General features: G+C 39.8%; 1 protein-coding gene across 4 annotated transcripts in view; it reads left to right on the forward strand.

Annotated features, from left to right (window-relative positions):
* Window positions 1-21,091, forward strand: part of ADAMTSL3 (ADAMTS like 3) — a 416,580-nt gene that overhangs the window by 276,167 nt on the left and 119,322 nt on the right. For all 4 annotated transcript variants that reach the window (XM_064267196.1, XM_010593790.3, XM_064267194.1 and 1 more), the window contains exons 16-17: window positions 754-1,043; window positions 15,413-15,542. In XM_064267196.1, coding sequence (XP_064123266.1) covers window positions 754-1,043; window positions 15,413-15,542 — 420 coding nt within the window. The remainder of the gene's footprint in view (window positions 1-753; window positions 1,044-15,412; window positions 15,543-21,091) is intronic.

A 21,091-nucleotide genomic window follows, 5' to 3' on the forward strand; every position in this document is an offset into this window, starting at 1 on the left:
AACATAAAGAATATTAAAGCCTTATCCACTCAACAGAAAGCACTTAAGTTATCCTATAATTTAGCTTCTAAATATTAAAACAGTTTAATAAAACCCTGCCTGTTAAAAAGGGAAACACTGGTGGTGTAGTGGTTAAGAGCTACGGCTGCTAGCCAAAAGGTTAGCAGTTTGAATCTACCAGCTCCTCCTTGGAAACCCTATGGGGCAGTTCTACCCTGTCCTGTGGGGTCGCCATGAGTCTGAATCAACTCGACGGCAACTGGTATGGTGTTTGATTTTTTTTTTTTTTTTTTACAAAGGATAAACTCAATACAGTTTGGTTGAATGAGTCATGGTGAAAATCTCCATATTCTAAAAGAAATTAGATTAGAAATTATCTGTATATAATATGAAAAACCTTTGTAATGATGTTTTGCAAAGGTCATTGCACAGAATTTGAGTTATAAAATGGATGCAAAGATTGATCCATTTTACAAAGTGAAATGAAATGGGGAAGTTCTACGTGAGGTCGTTATGAATCTACCCTAGCGAAAAATTCTTTGTGTTTCTAATAAGATTTGAGGCTTTGTTAACTACATGATTGTAGTTAACAATCATGATTGGTTGTCAGCAGAAATAGAGCATTCCAAGTATATTGACTTTCCTCTGAATGAAGCTAGTTATTTTTCCTTCACAGAACGATTGTCACTCCTCTTCGTATGGTCTATATTAATGACCACTGGTGTCCCCCTATGGTTCTCTGGTTTTCTGTAGGTTCATTCCAGAGCCCTGGTCAGCCTGCAGTACCACATGTGGGCCAGGAGTTCAGGTCCGAGAGGTAAAGTGCCGCGTCCTCCTCACGTTCACACAGACAGAGACCGAGCTGCCTGAGGAAGAGTGTGAGGGCCCCAAGCTGCCCACTGAACGTCCTTGCCTCCTGGAAGCTTGTGAGGAGAGCCCTGTGTCCCTTGAGCTGAGTGCCTCTGTGGAGGAGAAGGACAACGAGATGACTTATGACTGGGAGTACGCTGGGTTTACCCCTTGCACGGCGACATGTTTGGGAGGTATTTGATCTTTTGCTTAAGGGACATTTTAACATTTAAAACATGAGGTTTTAAACATTAAGCCTTGGAACTGCATGTTAAACACACATCTCAGCAGCATTTCCTAAAGTTATTTAAGTGGAACACTAGTCCAGAAACTATTGCATAGGAGACATTTATGTCTTGTGTTGCTAATGGTTTGAGAAATTACTAAGTAGGTTAAGCTAAATATGCAAATTAGAAAGTCGACAGAAACTTAAGTAATTCAAGTAACCCAAACATTCTGTCATTTTGTTTTTATATTTCATAGTAATCATTTTAGAAAGGTGAAGGATTGTTGTTGTTAGTTTTCGTTGAGCTGATTCCGACTGTCAATCCCACATGTTACAAAGTAGAACTGCTCCGTAAGGCTTTCATGGCTAAAAGTGTAATGGAAGCAGATCACCAAGCCTTTTCTTCCTGGTACTGCAGGGTGGGTTTGAACTGCCGACTTTTATTTATTTATTTTTATTGTGCTTTAGATGAAGGTTTACAGAGAAAATTAGCTTCTCATTAAACAATTAATACACATATTATTTTGTGACATTAGTTGCCAACCCCATGATGTGTCAACACTCTCCGCTTCTTGACCTTGGGTTCCCCAATACCAGCTTTCTTGTCCCCTTCTGCCTCCTTGTCCTTGCCCCTGGGCAGCTGCGCCCATTTAGTCTCATTTTGTTTTGTGGGCCTGCCTGATCTTTGACTGAAGGGTAAACCTAAGGAGTAACTTCAGTACTGAGCTAAAACGGTGTCCAAGGGCCATACTCGGGGGATTTCTCCAGTCTCTGTTAGATCAGTAAGTATGGTCTTTTTTTGTGGGTTAGAATGTTATTGTACATTTTTCTCCAGCTCTATCTGGGAACCTTTGTTGAAATCCCTATCAGAACAATCAGTGATAGTAGATGTGCTGGACTCAGTCTGGTGGAGGATGTGGTAGTTGTGGTCCATTAGTCCTTTGGACTAATCTTTCCCTTGTGTCTTTGGTTTTCTTCATTCTCCCATGCTCTAAACAGAGTGAGACCAGTGGAGTATCTTAGATGGCAGCTCACACGATTTTAAGACCCCAGATGCTACTCACCAAAGTAGGATGTAGAACATTTTCTTTATAAGCTGTGTTATGCCAGTTGAGCTAGATGGCCCTTGAGACCATGGTCCCCAGCCCTCAGCCAGTAATTCAGTCCCTCAGGGAGTTTGAATGTGTTTATACAGCTTCCATGACCTTGCCTTGGTCGAGTTGTGCTGACTTTCCCAGTATTGTGTACTGTCTTACCCGTCACCAAAGTTGTTACCGAATCTGGAAAGTTGGGTCCTTGTCCAGCACACTCAGACTTGCCAGTTATCTGGACACCAGTCTTTGAGAAAGAGAAAGTAACTTTAGTTGCAATACGCAGAGCAAGGAACTGGAAGGAAGTTCCTCAGATCCAGCATCCCAAGCTACGGGGAAGCAGGGTTTATATGTGATTTGGGCTGCAAGATGGTGGCTGCTGGGGAGGGAAAATTCTAAAAGGCGGCCAAGAAACAGGAGGTGACATGGTTCTTGGTCAGTGTATCTGTCATTGTACCAGTAGCAGGCTGATTTGACTACCATAGCCGTATAGTATGTTCTGAGGTTAGGTAATACAAGTCCTCCTACTTCTTCTTCTTCAGTAGTGCTTTACTTATCCAGGGCCTCTTTCCATATAAAGTTAATGATTAATTTTTCCATCTCGTTAAAGAATACTGTTGTTATTTGGATCAGGATTACATTGTACTTGTAGAATGCTTTGGGTAGAATTGACATTTTCACGATGTTGAGTCTACCTATCCATGAGCATGGTATGTGTTTCCATTTATGTAGGTTTCTTGCAGTAGTGTTTTGTAGTTTTCATTGTATTGGTCTTTTATCCCTGGTTATATTTATTCCTAAAGAGTTTATTTTGGGGAGGGCTATTATAATGGTATTGCTTTCCTGATTTCTTTTTTGTGATTCTCTTTATTGGTGTATAGGAATCTCACTGATTTTTGTATATTTATCTTGTATCCTGTTGCTCTGCTGAATCTTTATATTTGTTACAGTCATTTCCTTGTGGAGTCTTTTGAGTTCTCTATGTATAGTATCATATCATCCACAAATAGGGACAGTTTAACTTTCTCTTTACCAATTTGGATGCCCTTTATTTCTTTTTCTTTTCTTATTCCTCTTTCTAGGACTTTCAGCCCAATGTTAAATAGGAGTGGTAATAAAGGGCATCCTTGTCTTGTTCTGTTCTCAGGGGAATGTTTTCAGCCTCTCTCCATTAAGAATGATATTGGCTGTTGGCTTTGTTTAGATGCCCTTTATTATGTTGAAGATTTTCCCTTTATACCTATTTTACTGAGAGTTTTTATCAGGAATGGGTGTTGGACTTTATTGAATGCCTTTTCTGCATCGATTGAGATGATCAGGTGATTCTTTTCCTTTCGTTTTATTTATGTGGTGGATTATGTCAATTGATTTTCTAACATTGAGCCATCCTTGCATACCTGGTATGAATCCTGCTTGGTCAGGGTGTGTTATTTTTTTGATAGGATGCTGAATTCTATTGGCTAGAATTTTCTTGAGAATTTTTGCATCTATATTTATGAGACAGAGATATTAGTCTTTAATTTTCTTTTTTTGTGGTGTCTTTGCCTGGTTTTGGCATCAGGGTATGCTGGCTTCATAGAATGAATTTGGAAGTATTCCTTCCTTTTCTATGTTCTGAAATAATATGAGTAGTATTGCTACAAGCTCTTCTCTGAATGTTTAGTAGAATTCTCCAGTTAAACCATCTGTGCCAGGGCTTTTTTTGAAGGGGAGTTTTTTTTTTTTTTTTTTTAACCTTTTCAGTCTCTTCTCTTTTTGTGGGTCTCTTCAGATTTTTGACCTCAGTTTATGTTAGCTTAGATAGGTAGTGTGTTTCTAGAAATTTGTCCATTTCCTCTAGGTTTTCAAATTTATTGGAGTACAGTTTTTCATAGTACTCTGTTATGATCCTTTTTATTTCAGCTGGGTCTGTTGTAATGTCCCCCATTTCACTTTTCGTTTGGGTTATTTGTGTCCTGTCCTGATTTTCCTTTGTCAATTTGACTGACAGTTGGTCAAATTTGTTGATCCTTTCAAAGAAGTTTTTGTTTTGTTGATTCTTTCCATTGTTTTTCTGTTCTCTATTTCAGTTAATTCTGCCGTGATCTTTATTGTTTCCTTTCTTCTGGTGACTGCGGCCTTCTTTTGCTGTTCTCTTTCTATTTGTTCAAGTTGTGTAGCTAATGTTTTGATTTTGTCCCGTTCTTCTTTTTTGATGTGTACATCTATTGCTATAAATTGGCCTCTGAGCACTGCCTTTGCCTTGTCCCAAAGGTTTTGGTATAATGTGTTTTCATTCTCATTTGATTCTAGAAATGTTTTGATTCCTTCTTTGATTTCTTCTATTACCCAGTGGTTTTTAAGCAAGGTATAATTCATTTTTCCATGTATTTTATTTTTTTTCCTTGCTTTTCCTGTCATTAATTTCTACTTTTATGGTGTTGTAATCATAGAAGATGCTTTGTATTATCTCAGTATTTTGGATTTTGTTGAGGGTTACTTTGGGGCCTAAAATGTGGTCTATTCTGGAGAACATTCCATGCGCATTGGAAAATAATGTGCAGTTTGCTTCCGTTGGGTGGAGTTGAACCACCGACTTTTAGGTTAGCAGCTGAGGGCAAACCATTTGTGCTACATAGTAACCTAAGGTGAAGGATAACAAACAAACCTGTTGCCATCAAGTCAATTCCAACCTATAGGACAGAGTATAATTGCATAACTGCTCCATAGGATTTCCAAGGCTGTAATCTTTATAGAAGCTGACTGCTACATCCTTCTCCCACAAAGCAGCTGGTGGGTTTGAACTGCCAACCTTGCAGTTACCAACCAAACACTTAAGCACTGCACCACCAGGGCTCCTTAATGTGAAGGATAAGCCAAAAAACCAAACCTTTTGCTGTTGAGTTGATTCCCACTCATAGTGACCCTATTAGACAGAGTAGAACAGCCCCATAGAGTTTCCAAGGAGTGCCTAGTAAACTCCGACTGCCAACATTTTGTGCAGGATAGTGGGACTATATTCAAATTCAAAAATGTTATGTACCTTTTGCCTAGGAGTCTACATAACTGAGATGGGGAGGGGGTAACAGGTTAATATGGAATAAATAGGAAAATGCAAAATTGATAAGTCAAGGCAATCTTGTGCATAAATCAGTCTTATAGACTGAGGCAGTCTAGAATTACTGTATCTCATTGCAACTGTCCATCAGAGGTCATCCTTGGAAAATATTTAAGTTCATATCTGCATATTGGGCTGACAACCAGTGTAAAACAAATGAATTGTCTTGATTTATGTGTGTGTATGTATTCAGGGACATGCATAGTCGGGGGACCGTGTTAGGGTTAGGAGGTGGTTGCATAGTCAGGAGGTTTAATGGGGTGAAAAATTGGCCCCAGAACTATTTAAGCTTGCCAGGATCCAGTAAGGGATTGGATGAGCAAGGAGAAGGAGTCCAGCTGGGTATTCTCAAGGGTACTGTTGGAAGTCAAAAGATAGAAATAGTTAATAGGAGAGCTAGATCTTCTACTAACATGAAGGCACCTTGGTCTCATCAGGAATCCACAGCCCCTAACACCCTGCTCCCTGACTCCAGACTTTGCCTTCCAGTCACCTGTCTGTATAACAGCTCAGTGGCTGAACATACTCTGACTCCAGTCACAGCCGGTGATGGGAAGAATACAAGGAGCTGCTGCCTCAGAAGGCAGATGGCTCAAGAGCATCCTCCACTTTTTCTGTTGGTCCTGAGCCCATTATTTGGAACTTGCTATCAGAGCTCATGGCACTGAGCTCCTGGCCCAGTCATTGTGCCGAACCCCTGACCCTTTGTTGCCCAGTCTCCTATGCCAGAATTCTTAATTCCTGCCATCCAGGCTCCATGACTCGATGATATCTGTCTTTTACCTTCCTGTCTACTGAAACCTCTAAACCTGCCTATCCTTGATACCTATTCTCTAACGTTGCCATCTGGCAATAAACCCAAATAGAGTGGCATGTGCTTTACCTTGAGGCTATATCTAAGCTACTGTCTTTCATGTGGAGTTAAACCTGTGGAGTTAAGGACAAGAACTCTTAGCTGTCTCCAGATTCTTCTCCATCTCCTACTTGCTTCTCCCTAGTTCCTAGAAGCTCATCCCAAATAGTTGGGAATTTAGCCTTCCTGGTTCACAGGGACCCTCAATGTCTGCTTTGTCTCTTCTTTCCATGGCATATGGCCTAAGTCATCCTCCATGCTGCCTCATGTCTGTTGCTGCCCAAAATTTAACTCCTGCTCCCTCTGAGATCAGGATCCTGGGTACCTCTTTTGTCACATTCACGTTTTTGGAAACTATAACACTGATATGCCCCTAGACATTTGGGAACTGGTACTTTTTCTTGATGAGTCTGGGGAAACCGTCTGAGATTGCTGCTGAGGTGCAGAAATGGTTCCCTATTCAACTGCAGTTATAGACCCCCAGAACGTTCTTTCGCATTACAAGATGCCAGCTAGTCTCACCACTTCTTTTGAGCCACCATGTTGATTCAGTTTCACCAGAAACCTGGAACTTTGTCTTTCATTTTGAGAGCAGAAATGAGTCCTGATATTGCTTGTACACTCCCAAATCTACCTTGTTAATCTCAAGCTTTTGTACCTTGTCAGTTTACAGAATCACTATACCCTCTATCATCTCTGACTTCAATTATTTTCTTAACTGGGGAGACCCTCCACTGGGAAAGCATGACATGTTGGGTGTTTGGCACTCAACAGAAGAATCGGAGTTGCTTAAGGAAAAATGACAAGGTGAATTCTAATTCAGTTCAGAGAGTCTGCGGTTTGGCCTGATGCCAAAATGCTGAAACTGCTGTTGGGTTCCCAGTGCCCACTGAGATGGTGCCAGGCTCTACCTCCAGGATGGCAGAACCCACTGGAATGATTTTTCTATTATTTATCATTTTTAGTAGATTTATTGAGATATAATTCATATACCGTAAAGTTCACCCATGTAAGTGTACAGCTCATTTCAGTGGCTTTTAGTGTGTCCGCAGAATTGTGCAACCATCATCTCTATCTAATTCCAGAGCATTTTAATCCTCAAAAAGAAACTTCCTACTCTTTAGCCGTTAACCTTCTGCCGTCGAGTTGATTTCAACTCATAGTGACCCTAGGACAGAGTAGAACTACCCCATAGGGTTTCCAAGGAGCAGCTGGTAGATCTGCACTGCTGACCTTTTGGTTAGCAGAGGAGCTCTTAACCACTGCACCATCAGGGCTCCACCCTTTACCAGTCACTCTTAATTTCATTCTAAACTATACCCCCAGCCCTAGGCAACCAGTAATCAGCTTTCTGTCTCTATAGATTTGCCTATTCTGGACATTTCCTATAACTGGAATCATGCACTGTGTGGTCTTTTGTGATAACTTCTTTTATTTGGTATAGTGTTTTCAAGATTCATCCACGTTGTAGCATGTATTAGTACATCATTCCTATTTATTGCCAAATAATATTCCATTGTATGAATATACTACATTTTATTTATCCTTTCGTCATTTGATGGAGATTTGGGTTGTTTCCACTTTTTGACTATTATGCATAATATGACATTCATGTACAAGTTTGTATGTGAATGTATGTTTTTACTTCTCTTGGGTGAATACCTAGGAGTGGATAGAGGGACTTTTGAATCCATTTAAAACATTCGTGTTTTGTACAACCTGATTATTCTCAAATTGAGTTTAACCTTGGCACAGTGGAGACTTTTGGGCTTTTGTGAGATGAGAAACTGCCTTTGTCATGTCAGAAATGCAGCTTGATATTCAGATGGTTGATATGAAGATGTCCACTTGTGTTCTGACATCCTCGTATGTATCTGGAACACATTTTGCAAATGTTAGCAGAGTTCAACTTGGTCATCTTTCAACACTCAGTTAAAGAGCAATTTAGCCTTCTGAGGGGGTGTATGTTATTGTGTAATCCTAGAAGTGTAAAATCCTAGACTAATATCATTGAAATGGACCTTAGAGATCCACTACCCACAATTTTATAGTTAGAGAAAATGAAGCCCAGAGGCCACTGCAAAGTCAAAAATAGAAAACTGGTAACTTCATTTTCATTCATATTGGAGTGGCAATAAAAGATGTTTTTTATTTTTATTTTTTTCTTAATTCCTAAAAGCATGAAGAATCCAAGCATATTCAATGTCCAGTTTCCAGAGTATATGTATACATACTTGTATATGTGCATCATTGTGTGTGTATATGTATGTATGTGTATACATATACACATATATGTACTGAAAGATATGCCTACCTTTTTAAAACCCTAAGGTGAGATTTTGTAATTTACTACATTAAAAATATTCTTTTCTAAAGTTCTTCTTTTGTATTTTTTACTGCTTGTTGCTATTATGACCGTTTTTTTCTTTTTCCCTTTACGTTTTCTAACAAACAGTATAGGCTAGTAATTGTATATGCATGGACTTGGAGACCCGACTCCATTTTGAACCCCAACTCTGCTGCTCTCTTTGGGCTACTTGTTTTAATGTATAGAGGCTTGGCTTACTTTTTGTAAACTGAGATGAGCCATACCTACCTTGTTAGGATTAATGAAAGGATTGTGATTATTAAACAAGGTGATTCTGGGAAAGTGTTTAATCACAGTGCCTGGCACATAGGTATGTAATAAATGTTAGTGGTGATGATAATTTTTACAATATAAAGATAACAGGGTGTTCCTTACATTAGAATCTTGTTGATATTGTCTCTTTTTAAAAAATCTGACTAAATTGCTGAACCCCTTAATGTTTCTGGGAGTTTTCCAGTTCATTCTTACAAGTTCTGTAGGTAAGTAACCATCTGCAACTGATGTTGATTTTACCCTTCCCTTTCCAATAGTTGGATTCCTGGTGGCACAGTGGTTAAGAGTTCAGCTGCTAATCAAAAGGTGGCTGTTTGAATCTATTAGCTCCTCCTTGGAAACTCTATGGGGGCAGTTCTTCTGTCTTATAGGGTTGCTTTGAGTCAGGATTGACTCAGTGGCAATGGGTTTGGGTTTTTTGGTTCTAATAGTTGGAGTCCTGGTGGTGTAGTGGTTAAGAGCTTGTCTGCTAACCAAAATGCTGGCAGTTCGAATCCACCAGCCACTCTTTGGAAACTCTATGGGGAAGTTCTGCTGTGTCCTGCAGGGTCACTATGAGTCAGAATCAACTCAACGGGCTTGGGTTTGTTTTCGTTTTCCTTTTGCAATGTTATTTATCTTATTTAAGCTTCATATCTTATTACATTGTCTAGAATTCCAAGAACAGCCATAATGTGGGTAATGCCAAGTTTATCTAGATCCTGTCAGTAACAGGAATCTCTCTATTGTTTCATTAAACAACAACATTTTACAAATATCTATTGCATGCTTCTTTGTCCAGATACTGGGCTAGGCGATAGTGGCACAGTAGTTCCTACCTTTTGGAGATTAAATCTAGCTAAAAGGAGGACCCTTTGGCAGTGGGAAATTAGGAGTTCAGTTATAAGCACAATGATTTTAAGATGCCTTTAGACCTCAAATGGAAATGTTAAACAAGAAGTTGGATATGTGAGTCTAGAGCAAAGTGAAGAGATCTGGACTAAAAATAAACATTTATGAGTCATCTGTGTGCTGAAGGGTGGCAGCTAGGGGAAGGGATGAGAATGTTCAAGAAGTGAATAGCTATGAATGGTGGATAGAGTCTAAGACCGAGCCTAAAGGAAATTCAACACTTAATGGCTAGTGGAGGACAATGAGCTGCAAATGTCTAAGAGAAGTGGTCAGTGAGATAGAGGGGAAACCAGGAGAATGTGATGTTTAATAGCAAGAGCCTTGGGTACATTTAAAAAAGCAATGATAAAGCTCCAGAATGAAAGTGAAAGATGAAGTAATCAATAGATTTCTTGAAAAGATGGAAAGAGATGAGATTCAAAGCAAAGTTGTATAGATCAGTTTTAAATAGTTGGAAGAATAGGTCCTGATTTTAATAGGCACGAACAAGAATAGGATTGATATGACAGTTGCTGTTAGGTGCCGTCAAGTTAGTTCCAACTCATAGCGACCACATGTACAACAAAAAACACTATGCAGTCCTGCCCCGTCCTCACATCATTGTTACGCTTGAGCCCATTGTTGTAGCCACTCTATCAATCCATCTCACTGAGGGTCTTCCTCTTTTTTGTTGACCCTGTACTTTACCAAGCATGATGTCCTTCTCCAAGGACTGATCTCTTCTGACAACATGCCCAAAGTATGTAAGACGTAGTCTTGCCATCCTTGCCTCTAAGGAGCATTCTGGCTGTACTTCCTCCAAGACAGATTTGTTTGTTCTTTTGGCGGTCCATGGTATATTCAATATTCTTCACCAACACCATAATTCAAAGGCATCAATTATTTCTTCCATCTTCCTTGTTTGTTGTCCAGTTTTCATATGCATATGAGGCTATTGAAAATACCGTGGCTTGGGTCAGGCGTACCTTAGTCCTCAAGGTGATATTTTTGCTTTTCAACACTTAAAATAGGTCTTTTGCGCCAGATTTGCCCAATGCAATACATCGTTTGATTTCTTGACTGCTGCTTCCAGGGGTGTTGATTGTGGATCCAAGTAAAATAAAATCCTTGACAACTTCAATCTTTTCTTTGTTAAACATGCTGTTGCTTATTTATCCAGTTGTGAGGATTTTTATTTTCTTTATGTTGAGGTATAATCCATACTGAGGGCTGCAGTCTTTGATCTTCTTCAGTAAGTGTGTCAAGTCCTCTTCATTTTCAGCAAGCAAAGTTGTGTCGTCTGCATATTGTTAATGAGTATTCCTCCAATCCTGATGCCCCTTTCTTCTTCAAGTAGAGCAGCTTCTTGGATTATTTGCTCAGCATACAGATTGAACAAGTATAATGAAAGGATACAACCCTGACGCACACCTTTCCTGACTTTAAACAACGCGATCGTATCCCATTGTTCTGTTCAAATGACTGCCTCTTGGTCCATGTACAGGTTTCCCATGAGCACAATTAAGTGTTCTGGAATTCCCATCCTTTGCTATGTTGGCCATAATTTGTTATCATCCATGCAGCTGAATGCCTTTGCATAGTTAATAAAACACAGGTAAATATTTTTCTGGTATTCTCTGCTTTCAGTCAAAATCCATCTGACTGACATCAGCAATGATATCCGTTGTTCCATGTCCTCTTCTGAATCTGGCTTGAATTTCTGGCAGTTCCCTGTTGATGTAGTGCTGCAGCCACTTTTGAATTATCTTCAGCAAAATTTTACTTGTATGTGATATTAATGATATCGTTTGATAATTTCCTCATTCTGTTGGATCACCTTTCTTTGGAACGAGCATGAATATGGATTTCTTCTAGTCAGTTGGCCAGGTAGCTGTCTTCCAAATTTCTTGGCATAAACAAGTGAGCACTTCCTGTACTGCATCTTTTTGTTGATACGTCTGAATTGGCATTCTGTCAATTCCTGGAGCCTTGTTTTTTTGCTAATGCCTTGAGTGCGGCTTGCACTTCTTCCTTCAGTACCATAGGTTCATGATCATGTACTTCCTCCTGAAATGGTTGAACGTGACCATTTTTTTTGGTGCAGTGCTCTGTGTATTCCTTCCATCTTCTTTTGATGCTTCCTGTATCATTTAATATTTTCCCTGTAGAATCCTTCAGTATTGTAAGTCATGGCTTGAAATTTTTCTTCAATTCTTTCAACTTGAGAAATGCTAACAGTGTTCTTTGCTTTTAGTTTTCTTACTTTAGGTCTTTGCACATTTTATTATGGCACTTTGTCTTCTTGAGCCACCCTTTGAAATCTTCTGTTCAGCTCTTTTTCTTCATCATTTCTTCCCTTTGCTTTAGCTACTCTGTGTTCAAGAGCAAGTTTCAGAGTCCCTTCTAATATCCATTTTGGTCTTTTCCTTCTTCCTGTCTTCTTATGACTTCTTTCTTTCTTCGTGTATGATGTCCTTTTTATCATTCCACAACTCATCTGGTCTTCGGTCATTAGTGTTCAATGTGTCACATGTTCTTGAGATGATCTCTAAAATCAGGTGGCGTATACTCAAGGTCATATTTTGCCGTTCATGGACTTGTTCTAATTTTCTTCAGCTTCAACTTGAACTTGCATATGAGTAATCGATGTTCTGTTCTGCTTCTGCTGTCCACCCCGGCCTTGTTCTGACTGATGATACTGAGCTTTTCCATCGTCTCTTTCCACAGATGTAGCTGATTTGATTCCCGTGTATTCCATTCAGTGAGGTCCATGTGTATAGCTGTCGTTTATTTTGTTGAAAAAATGTATTTGCAATGAAGATGTCATTGGTCTTGCAAAATTCTATCATGCGTTCTCCAGCATCATTTCCATCACCAACTACTATTTTCCAACTACTATTCCTTCTTTGTTTCCAACTTTCGAATTCCAATCACTGCTAATTATTGATGCATCCTGATTACATGTTTGATCAATTTCAGACTGTAGAAGTTGATAAAAATCTTCAGTTCCTTCATCTTTGGCCTTAGTGGTTGGTGTGTAAATTTGAATAAAGTCATATTAACTGGTCTTTCTTGTAGGCATATGGATATTATCTTATCATTGATAGTGTTCTACCTCAGGATAGATCTCGAAATGTCCTTTTGACGATGAATGCAATACCATTCCTTTTCAATGCATCATTCCTGGCATAGTAGATCATATGATTGTCTGATCCAAAATGACTGATACCAGTCCATTTCAGCTCACTAATGCCTGGGATATTGATGTTTATGCATTTCATTTCATTTTTGATGACTTCCAGTATTCCTAGGTTCATACTTTGTATGTTCCACGTTCTAATTATTAATGGATGTTTGCAGCTCTGGGTGGACTCGAACCTCCAACCTTGTGGTTAGCAACTGAGTGTGTTAACTGCTTGCACTACCCAGTTAATTGTTGCCATTGAGTTGATTCTGACTCATGGTGACCCCATGGCTACACCCAGGGACTCCTGTGTGTTTCTAGGCATGTTGAATTAGTCAAGACTCTTGTTTGCAAATGATAGAGGCCCAACTCAAACTAACCTAAACAAACAAAAAAAAAGAGAGTGTATTAGCTCATTTATTGACTCATCTGTGGGCTCTTAGAGTCTATGTTTTTACTCTGTAATCATTAATTCACTCATGGATGGAGGCTTTGATTATTATTTTTTTTTTTTTTACAAATAAATTACCCCCTTGATGATTACACTGCAGAAGTCAAATAAATGTGACGTGAAGGATACTGTCTCATGCTATAAAGCAGGTTTTTGGTTTTATCCCAATAGTTATCCTAAATCATCTATTAAACTTCAGATTATTTTCGGTAAACAAGTTTTAAGGGAGAGAAATGTGTCACAGTCACATGTGTTGTAAAATTCCATCCAAAATGGTTAAAGTGAAATAGCTTTGGTGGTTTAAGGGGCACATATTCAATCTCTAGGGAATATTCCAAAATTGCCTATGAGGATATTTTCTAAAGAATTTTGATGATAAGTTAAAATATATGTAAAAGATAACGGGACCTTTTCTAAGGCGAAAAGAAATAAAACCTGCGAGGAATGGACATCTATGCCCCTATAAAGTCACTAAGGAAGTTTCGACATTTACAAATGAGGGCCAGAGTTATTAAGTCAGAAGGCTGTGTCCGTATTTCTCAGATTAGCCAGTGTTTATAAAAGAGCTCGTAGAAGATGCCTGTAGGTTTAAGACTGCATCCTACCATGATGAGGAACATGAAATTGCAGCTGAAGGCAGCAGGAGAAAATTTACTGGAAAGAACTAAACATCACAAATATATATTTTATATGTATTTTTGGCCAATACTCTGTAAAATACTATAAAAATGGTTGAGTTGAAACATGGTATTTGGAAAAAGAACCACAGCCTTATAACTTAATGGAATGTACATTCTTTCATGAAACTGAATACATTTGCATATTTCCAAACAGCAGTCAGTTGCTGTTAAAGTTTTTATTTGCTTTTTTTTCATCAAAAGTTTGATTTATATTTTGTCCAGTTCTGAGTTCCCAATAATCCTTTTTGTCTTGGTCAATAAAGAATAGTGGTTAAGAGCTTGGGCTTTGGGGTCAGACAGACCTGTCTGATCGCAAAGGAAAAATATGCCTGTGGATGTTCATATTTGACCAAGGAGCGGTTGCTGCTTTTGGAAGTTAGTTATGCTGGGCTTTGGAATCCCTAGAGTATGAAAGAAATATCATTCAGGAAATGAGAAATCTGATTTCTAGTTTTGAATCTAACTCAGTTTCTTTTTTACTAAATTAATTAAATGGAGCTAATGATACCGTTGGAAACCCTGGTGGCATAGCGGTTAAGAGCTATGGTTGCTAATCAAAGGCCCGGCATTTCGAATCCACCAAGCGCTCCTTGGAAACTCTGTGGGGCAGTTCTACCCTGATCTATAGGGTCACTATGAATCAGAATCGACCTGATGGCACTGAATTTGGTTTTTGGTTTAATGATACCATTCTTTTGATTTTGTAGGATTACTGTGGGCTCAAAAATAATATATTTGAAAACACTTTGTACACTCCAAAGCACATTCCCAGTGGGAGATATTGCTATTATTTTTGCTAGCAACAGAAAACACATAATAATAGTGAACAAGAACTGAAAGCCATAATGAAAATTTCAATAATGATTTGACATCAAATTTAGTATATATGCAGTAATATAGAGAAAGTGTTATTCTTTAACAGCTGATATGAAAATTCCTCTAGAGAAACCATTCTACATGTTTGGCAGGAATTCCTTGATGATTCATATGGGCAAACTAGCTTGAGTACATTTAGAATGCAGATAAGCTTGAGGGTGGGTGTGGAGTTAGGGATGCTCTTTAATGTTTCAAGGTGAGTAGATTTGGGGGGATTGGGCCCTAGTGGTACAGTGGTTAAGAGCTCAGCTGCTAACCAAAAGGTTGGCAGTTTGAATCCACCAGCCACTCCTTGGAAACCCTATACGTCAGTTCTGCTCTGTCCTAATAAGGTTCCTATGAGTAGGAATCGACTCAACAGCAATGGATTTGGTTAACAAGTTCGGTCAGGGGGCTGAGTTTAAGAGGTGAATTAGGAAACATCAAAGACTGGGAGGCTTCAGATAATGCAAAGCTGTTTGGTACCAGGTGGACCCTGAAATGTAGCCATGTGATACAGTAGAAAGGCCAGTGGCCTAAGAACAAGAAGACCCAAGACCCCCCACAATAAGTTATTCTACCTCATTTGCATTGTTTTCAATTTCCAACCTCCAGGCCGTCAAGAAGCCATACCAGTGTGCTTACACATCCAAACCCAACAAACGGTCAATGACACATTGTGCGATGCAGTCCACCGACCCCCAGCGATGAGCCAGGCTTGTAACATGGAGCCCTGCCCACCCAGGTAGGTGCTGTCTTGTGCTGCTAGGACGCATTGTGTCTGGTGCTCCCACCTTCCCATGCACATACATGTGCATAGAGACTCATGGGTTCACCCAAGGTAGAGTGGCTAACCCTGCTTTGGAGAGCTGTCTCTTTTCTGCTTAAATTATGCTCCAGCCAGATTCTTGCTCTCTTCTCCAATGTTGCGACACTGAACAAGAATCCTCTTTAGCTTGTCATCTGTTTGCATCAAGCACAGATGAAGATAAACTGCCCTGATGCTAGCAAAACCGTGAAGTAAGCAGATTTGTTCTCTTTCTCCTCCCTGTCTCCTCAAGTGCACTTCTTTCCCTAATAGAATGCTAAACTGGTACACAGTAGGTGCTTGTCTTGGTTATCTAGTGCTGCTATAACAAATTCTACAAGTGGATGGCTTTAACAAACCAAAATTTATTCTCTCACTCTCCAGGAGGCTAGAAGTCTGAATTTAGGGCTCCAGCTCCAGGGGAATGCTTTCTCTCTCTGTTGGTTCTGGGGGAAGGTGCTTGTCATCAATCCTCCCTGGCCTAGGAGCTACTCAGTGCAGGGACCCTGGCTTGAAAGGACACGCTCCCTTCTGGCTCTTGTTTCTTGGTGGTATAGGTTCCCACTATCTCTTTGCTGAATTCTCTCTTTTATATCTCAAAAGAGATTGACTCAAGATACAACCTAATCTTGTAGATTGAGTCCTGCCTCATTAACATAACTGCCTCTTATCCTGCCTTATTAGCATCATAGAGGTAGGATTTACAACACATAGGAAAATCACATCAGATGACAAAATGGTAGACAGTCACACAATACTGGGAATCATGGCCTAGCTGAGTTGACACACATTTTGGGGGGACACAATTCAATCTATAACTGCTCAATCCCTGTTTATTAAATCACCAAATGATGTCCTATCTGCCTGTTACCTAGTGTGGTTGCCCTTCCCATTGACTTTGCCTTGGCTCTCACATCATGGGGGTAATGATTCAAGCCTCAAGAACGGTCAAAATGTCCTTTTTTTTTTTTTTTTCTCTTTGGCCTGAAAAGTTGGCCTTGAAAATTAATCTGCTTCCTTACTTAAGTCCTTATAAGGTCCTGAGGGAATTCCATCAGAAGGGAGAGTAGGTTTTCCCCCGTGTCCTTCTGTACCTGATGATTTTGGTGTGCTGGATACAAAGGAATATAACTCAGCATCATTGTTTTTCCACACAAGGCCTTTCAAAATCTAGCCCTCAGTCTTTTCTTTCCTTGCCCGATTGCTATTATTATCTAGACCACTCTTCTCTGAGAGAACTATTCACCAGAACTTTAAAGGCCATTCCCAATTACCTCCCCTCTCCCTTTGCCAGAGTCTCTTTCCTGCCTCTTGGAAATTATATTGTCCGCTGAACCATTATTTGCTAACGGCAAGTTTTGCTTTACCTAGGACTCTAAGTCATGAAAAAGATTATTAAGTTTCCCCTGCCATACTGGAGTGAAGATAAGTATATTTTATGTTTATTAAAGAAATATGTTAGGCTTCTGGAATTCTCTTGACCCTTCCAATTGTTAGTCCAAGAAGTTTGTTGGCTATGCTGCAGAATCGCCTGCCTTTATGGCGTGAGGGTGGGGAGGATGAGAATCAAATGGATTAGGCTACCCTAGAAATCAGGCCTTCCACATCCCAAAGAAACCATGCAGCTTGGCACCCTTCCTTGTGTCACGTTCTCCACGTTCCACCATCTCAGGAGAATGGCAGCTTCAGTGTGTGCCTCATCCTTGGTGGAACCATACCTAGAATGCAGTGGGCACATTTTCATCACCACATTTCTGACTTGAGTTGTAGCCTAAAGAAATAACTTCTTAACTTGTGTTAGCGTAGTCTTGCCACCCTAGCTGAGATGATGCAGTAAAGGCCTATACTGTCATAACATGTCATCATATCATTTTTCAGAAAAAAATATGCCAAAATACAATCAATTCGATCTCTGTTTATTCTAAAAATTAGTATACACAGTTGCGATTACAACCTAAATTATGTTCAATATAAGATAACTTGATTTTATAAGTTTTCGTTTAATTTTTCAAGACTAAGCGCAAATCAAACACTTCACCATTTATCATGAAATTCTGGTCCCTTTTTAAAGCAGTTACATTAAGTGGCCTTTTCTGGTTTCCATTTTCCTCCAATAACGTGGACCTGGCATTCTTGACAATTTACTTCTCAGTATTTCATGAATCTGCCCTATCCATTCCTAACTGCCATTGCCTGAATTGCTTCAACAGTTTCTAAAGAATCCCTGCCTCTAGTGTTGCCTCATGTGATTCAAACGTACACTATATGACTGTGAAAGATATTTCTGCATTATAGAGCAATCTCGTGAACCTCCCACATAAACCCTTCAATGACTTTCTTTCACCTGTGGATTAAAATTCCACCCCCCTTTACTTTGGTATATAAAGCCCTTTGCCACCCTGATCTAACTCTTGAACCACATCTCCTATCACCAACACCCTCCCCTCCCCCCTTTCCCCAACACCCACCCTGAGGAACTTGCTCAGCAGCCCCACTGAATTCCTCACTATGACCTATGCTTATTTATGCCTTCTGTGCCTTTGAACATAGTGTCGCTCTCCTAGAGACCTTCCCTATCATTAGATAACTTAATTACCGTCCATAAAAGTTATCATTGACTCACTTCTCACTGGTATTATGAAGTCCAGCGGAATGTGAAACACAATCCTAACCTGAGACACTAGATAGAAAGTTACCCTTAACAGTCAAAAGAGATCTAGGAATAGGTCAGGGGACAATGGGTAGAGCCCCAGTTTTGCTTTTCTCAAGGAATTTCAGGCAAGACCCTTAGCTCTCTGATCTGAATAATGAGGAAAGGTGTTAGATGTCATGGTCACCCTGGTCCCTTTGAAGGTCCCTGGCTGGCACAAGCAGTTTGTGATTGGCCACTAACCTAAAGGTTGGCAGTTCAAACCCACCCAGAGGCTCTGCAGAAGAAAGGCCTGGTGATCTGCCATGAAGATTAACCAAAAAAGAAATCAAACCCGTTGCTATTGCGTTAATCCCGACTCATGGTGACCCGATGTGTTGAAGAGTAGAGCTGCTTCCTCAGGTTTTCTTGGCTGTAGCCTTTATGGAAACAGATCACCAGGCCTTTCTTCCTTGGTGCTAATGGATGGGTTCCAATCACCAACCTTCTGGTTAGTAGTCCAGTGCAAACCATTTGCACCACCCAGGACCTTCCATAAAGATTACAGCCAAGAAAACCCTATGGAATGATTCTACTCTTGCCATGAGTCGGAATCAACTTGAAGGCAACAGGTTTGGGATTTGTTTGGTTTTATGGAACTTTTGAGCCTCAATCTTTCATTTTCGAGTAGTGTGTTCAAACTGCATCTTTCACTCACATCTTCAGAACTCTGACTCTTTTGTAGGTGTCCTCATGTCCAGTCCTGAGTAGTGTGAAGTGCTGAGTATTTGTTTTAGTTCTAAGAATGACAACATTTGCTTGACCTGCTCCAGAGACCAAGGGGGGATTGAGTTGAGTTTTCATTGCTCTTCTTTGCTCAGAAAATCAGAGCACAATTTAACAAGAAGTCTGAAAACTGTTTCTTAAGGCAGCTGAAGAAAGCGTGATGGCTTGTTCATGCACCAGCCTGTATGCAGTACTCCTTCCCCTCATTCCTCTGCCTAACAAGAGTTCTTGTACATTCTTTTCCTTTGCAATATCTTGCCCACAGAGCTCCCGAGCCAGGACTAATAGAGCAGACAATATGCCTTGGCCACTTTGCAAAATTAGGAGTCTTTTTTTCTGTGAAGAGAATAATACTATTCCTCATTTCATAGTTGCAAATTTAATAAACTTTTCAAAGATTGAGAGTTGTATTGGAAGAAAACCAGCAGAGACAAAGGTTTGATGCCAAAATAAAGGTAAGTTTACAAAAATGTTTTGGGTTCTAGAAACCAGTGGTGTAGGAATAACAGGAACAGGGTGTTGCACAATATTTTCCATGCAAATATTTACTGACTCCAAGGGCAATAGCAGTAAAATATCACCCCAGGGTAAAGCTTACCACTGAGATTGGGTTGGACAGTTAGTGGATCTCTATTTACCTAAAGGCAAATGTATTTGATGTATTAGCCTAAACTCTCCAAGATGGGGTGTTGTATGTTTATTTGCTCTTATGAGGTTACTCCCCCTGGTCTATCCTATAACTGCTGAGTGTCTGCTATTTATGGAGTTTGCGTTTTCCAGGAGAGAGCCAGAAGCTTGTAGCAACATGCAGGGTTACATAATGGTCTCTCTAGTCTAAGGAGAGACATCTACAGTATTCAGCATTTCTAGGGAGAGCAGTCAGAAAGCAAGAGGCAAGAGTGCTGCGTTTCTGTACCAACTTGTTAATCGAATTAAAGAATTCTGTATTAGTCCCTTGTCTGTTCATTAGAAATCATTATCCATTTCTCGAATTAAAATACTTTGATCTCCAGTACTTTGTCTCTCTAATTGGTTCTTCTAGCTGTACACGTTCTCAAAAGATGATCATTGTGAAGTCACTCCAAATAAGTAAATCTGTAAGCTGAATTGTTTTAATAGTGAGAGAAAAGCCTTGTAATTGTTTAGTCATGCAGTATAACTGTCACCTAAATACAATCTATATATCTACTGTTGGTTATTTCCCTTACATCCAAAGCCACTGGGAATTTAGAAATAATACTGATGGACAGACGTCCAGTTAGGATTGCATTGTAATTTCATATTCTGCTTCAAATATATACCAGTGATAGATGCAGTGTAAAAGGGGGAAAATAAAATGACATACAGAGGGCAAAAACATGAAAAAACTTCCTGGGCTAGGAATGGAACAGAGGTGTGACTCTGTGGGTGGAGCTGGACCTAAGTTGAGCTTTCTATCAACTTAGATGAGCAAACAATTAAAACTACTCCTGGCTGCTTGAGCTAGGACACTGAATCAAAATATCTGGTAAGTGCAACAACATTAATAAATTCAGTTCAGTATAAAAGTATGTTCTTCCTCCTTGGTTGCAAATCCTAGATTCTGTCTTCACATGTTTTCTCCAGATTTCTGCTGACATACCTTTTCAAAAAGGCCCTCATAATTTGGCTTTGTAATTGGTCCCCCGGAGAAGTTGGAACCTCATTCCGGTTAGAAGTCCAGAGATAATAAGAAGCTGAGGTGAGGGCACAGGGGAATCATCTTCTCCTGTCAAGGTAACTTGCCAAACATCATCAAGCAAGGGAAGAACAACCGCATCAGACGTGGCAGGAGTCACAGCGTTGGAAGGGAGAACTGGAGGGTACTGGATACCTAACACATTATATTCTTCAAATCTTCCTGGGTATCCCATTCCAAATTTTCACAGTCCTCTTCTTTCCTGAGTAATTCCCCCACGTATGCAGAAATAAAAGACCCCACAAAACTGTGAACTTAGCTAAACTGTAGTTTGAAGATCTGCAAGATTCGTGTAACTGCAAGAGATAAGAAATTGATTGGTTGGTTGGTTGATTTTGCTCGTTCATGAGAATT

Source organism: Loxodonta africana, chromosome 13 (genome assembly GCF_030014295.1).
Source record: "Loxodonta africana isolate mLoxAfr1 chromosome 13, mLoxAfr1.hap2, whole genome shotgun sequence".
Classification (NCBI taxonomy): Eukaryota; Metazoa; Chordata; class Mammalia; order Proboscidea; family Elephantidae; genus Loxodonta; species Loxodonta africana.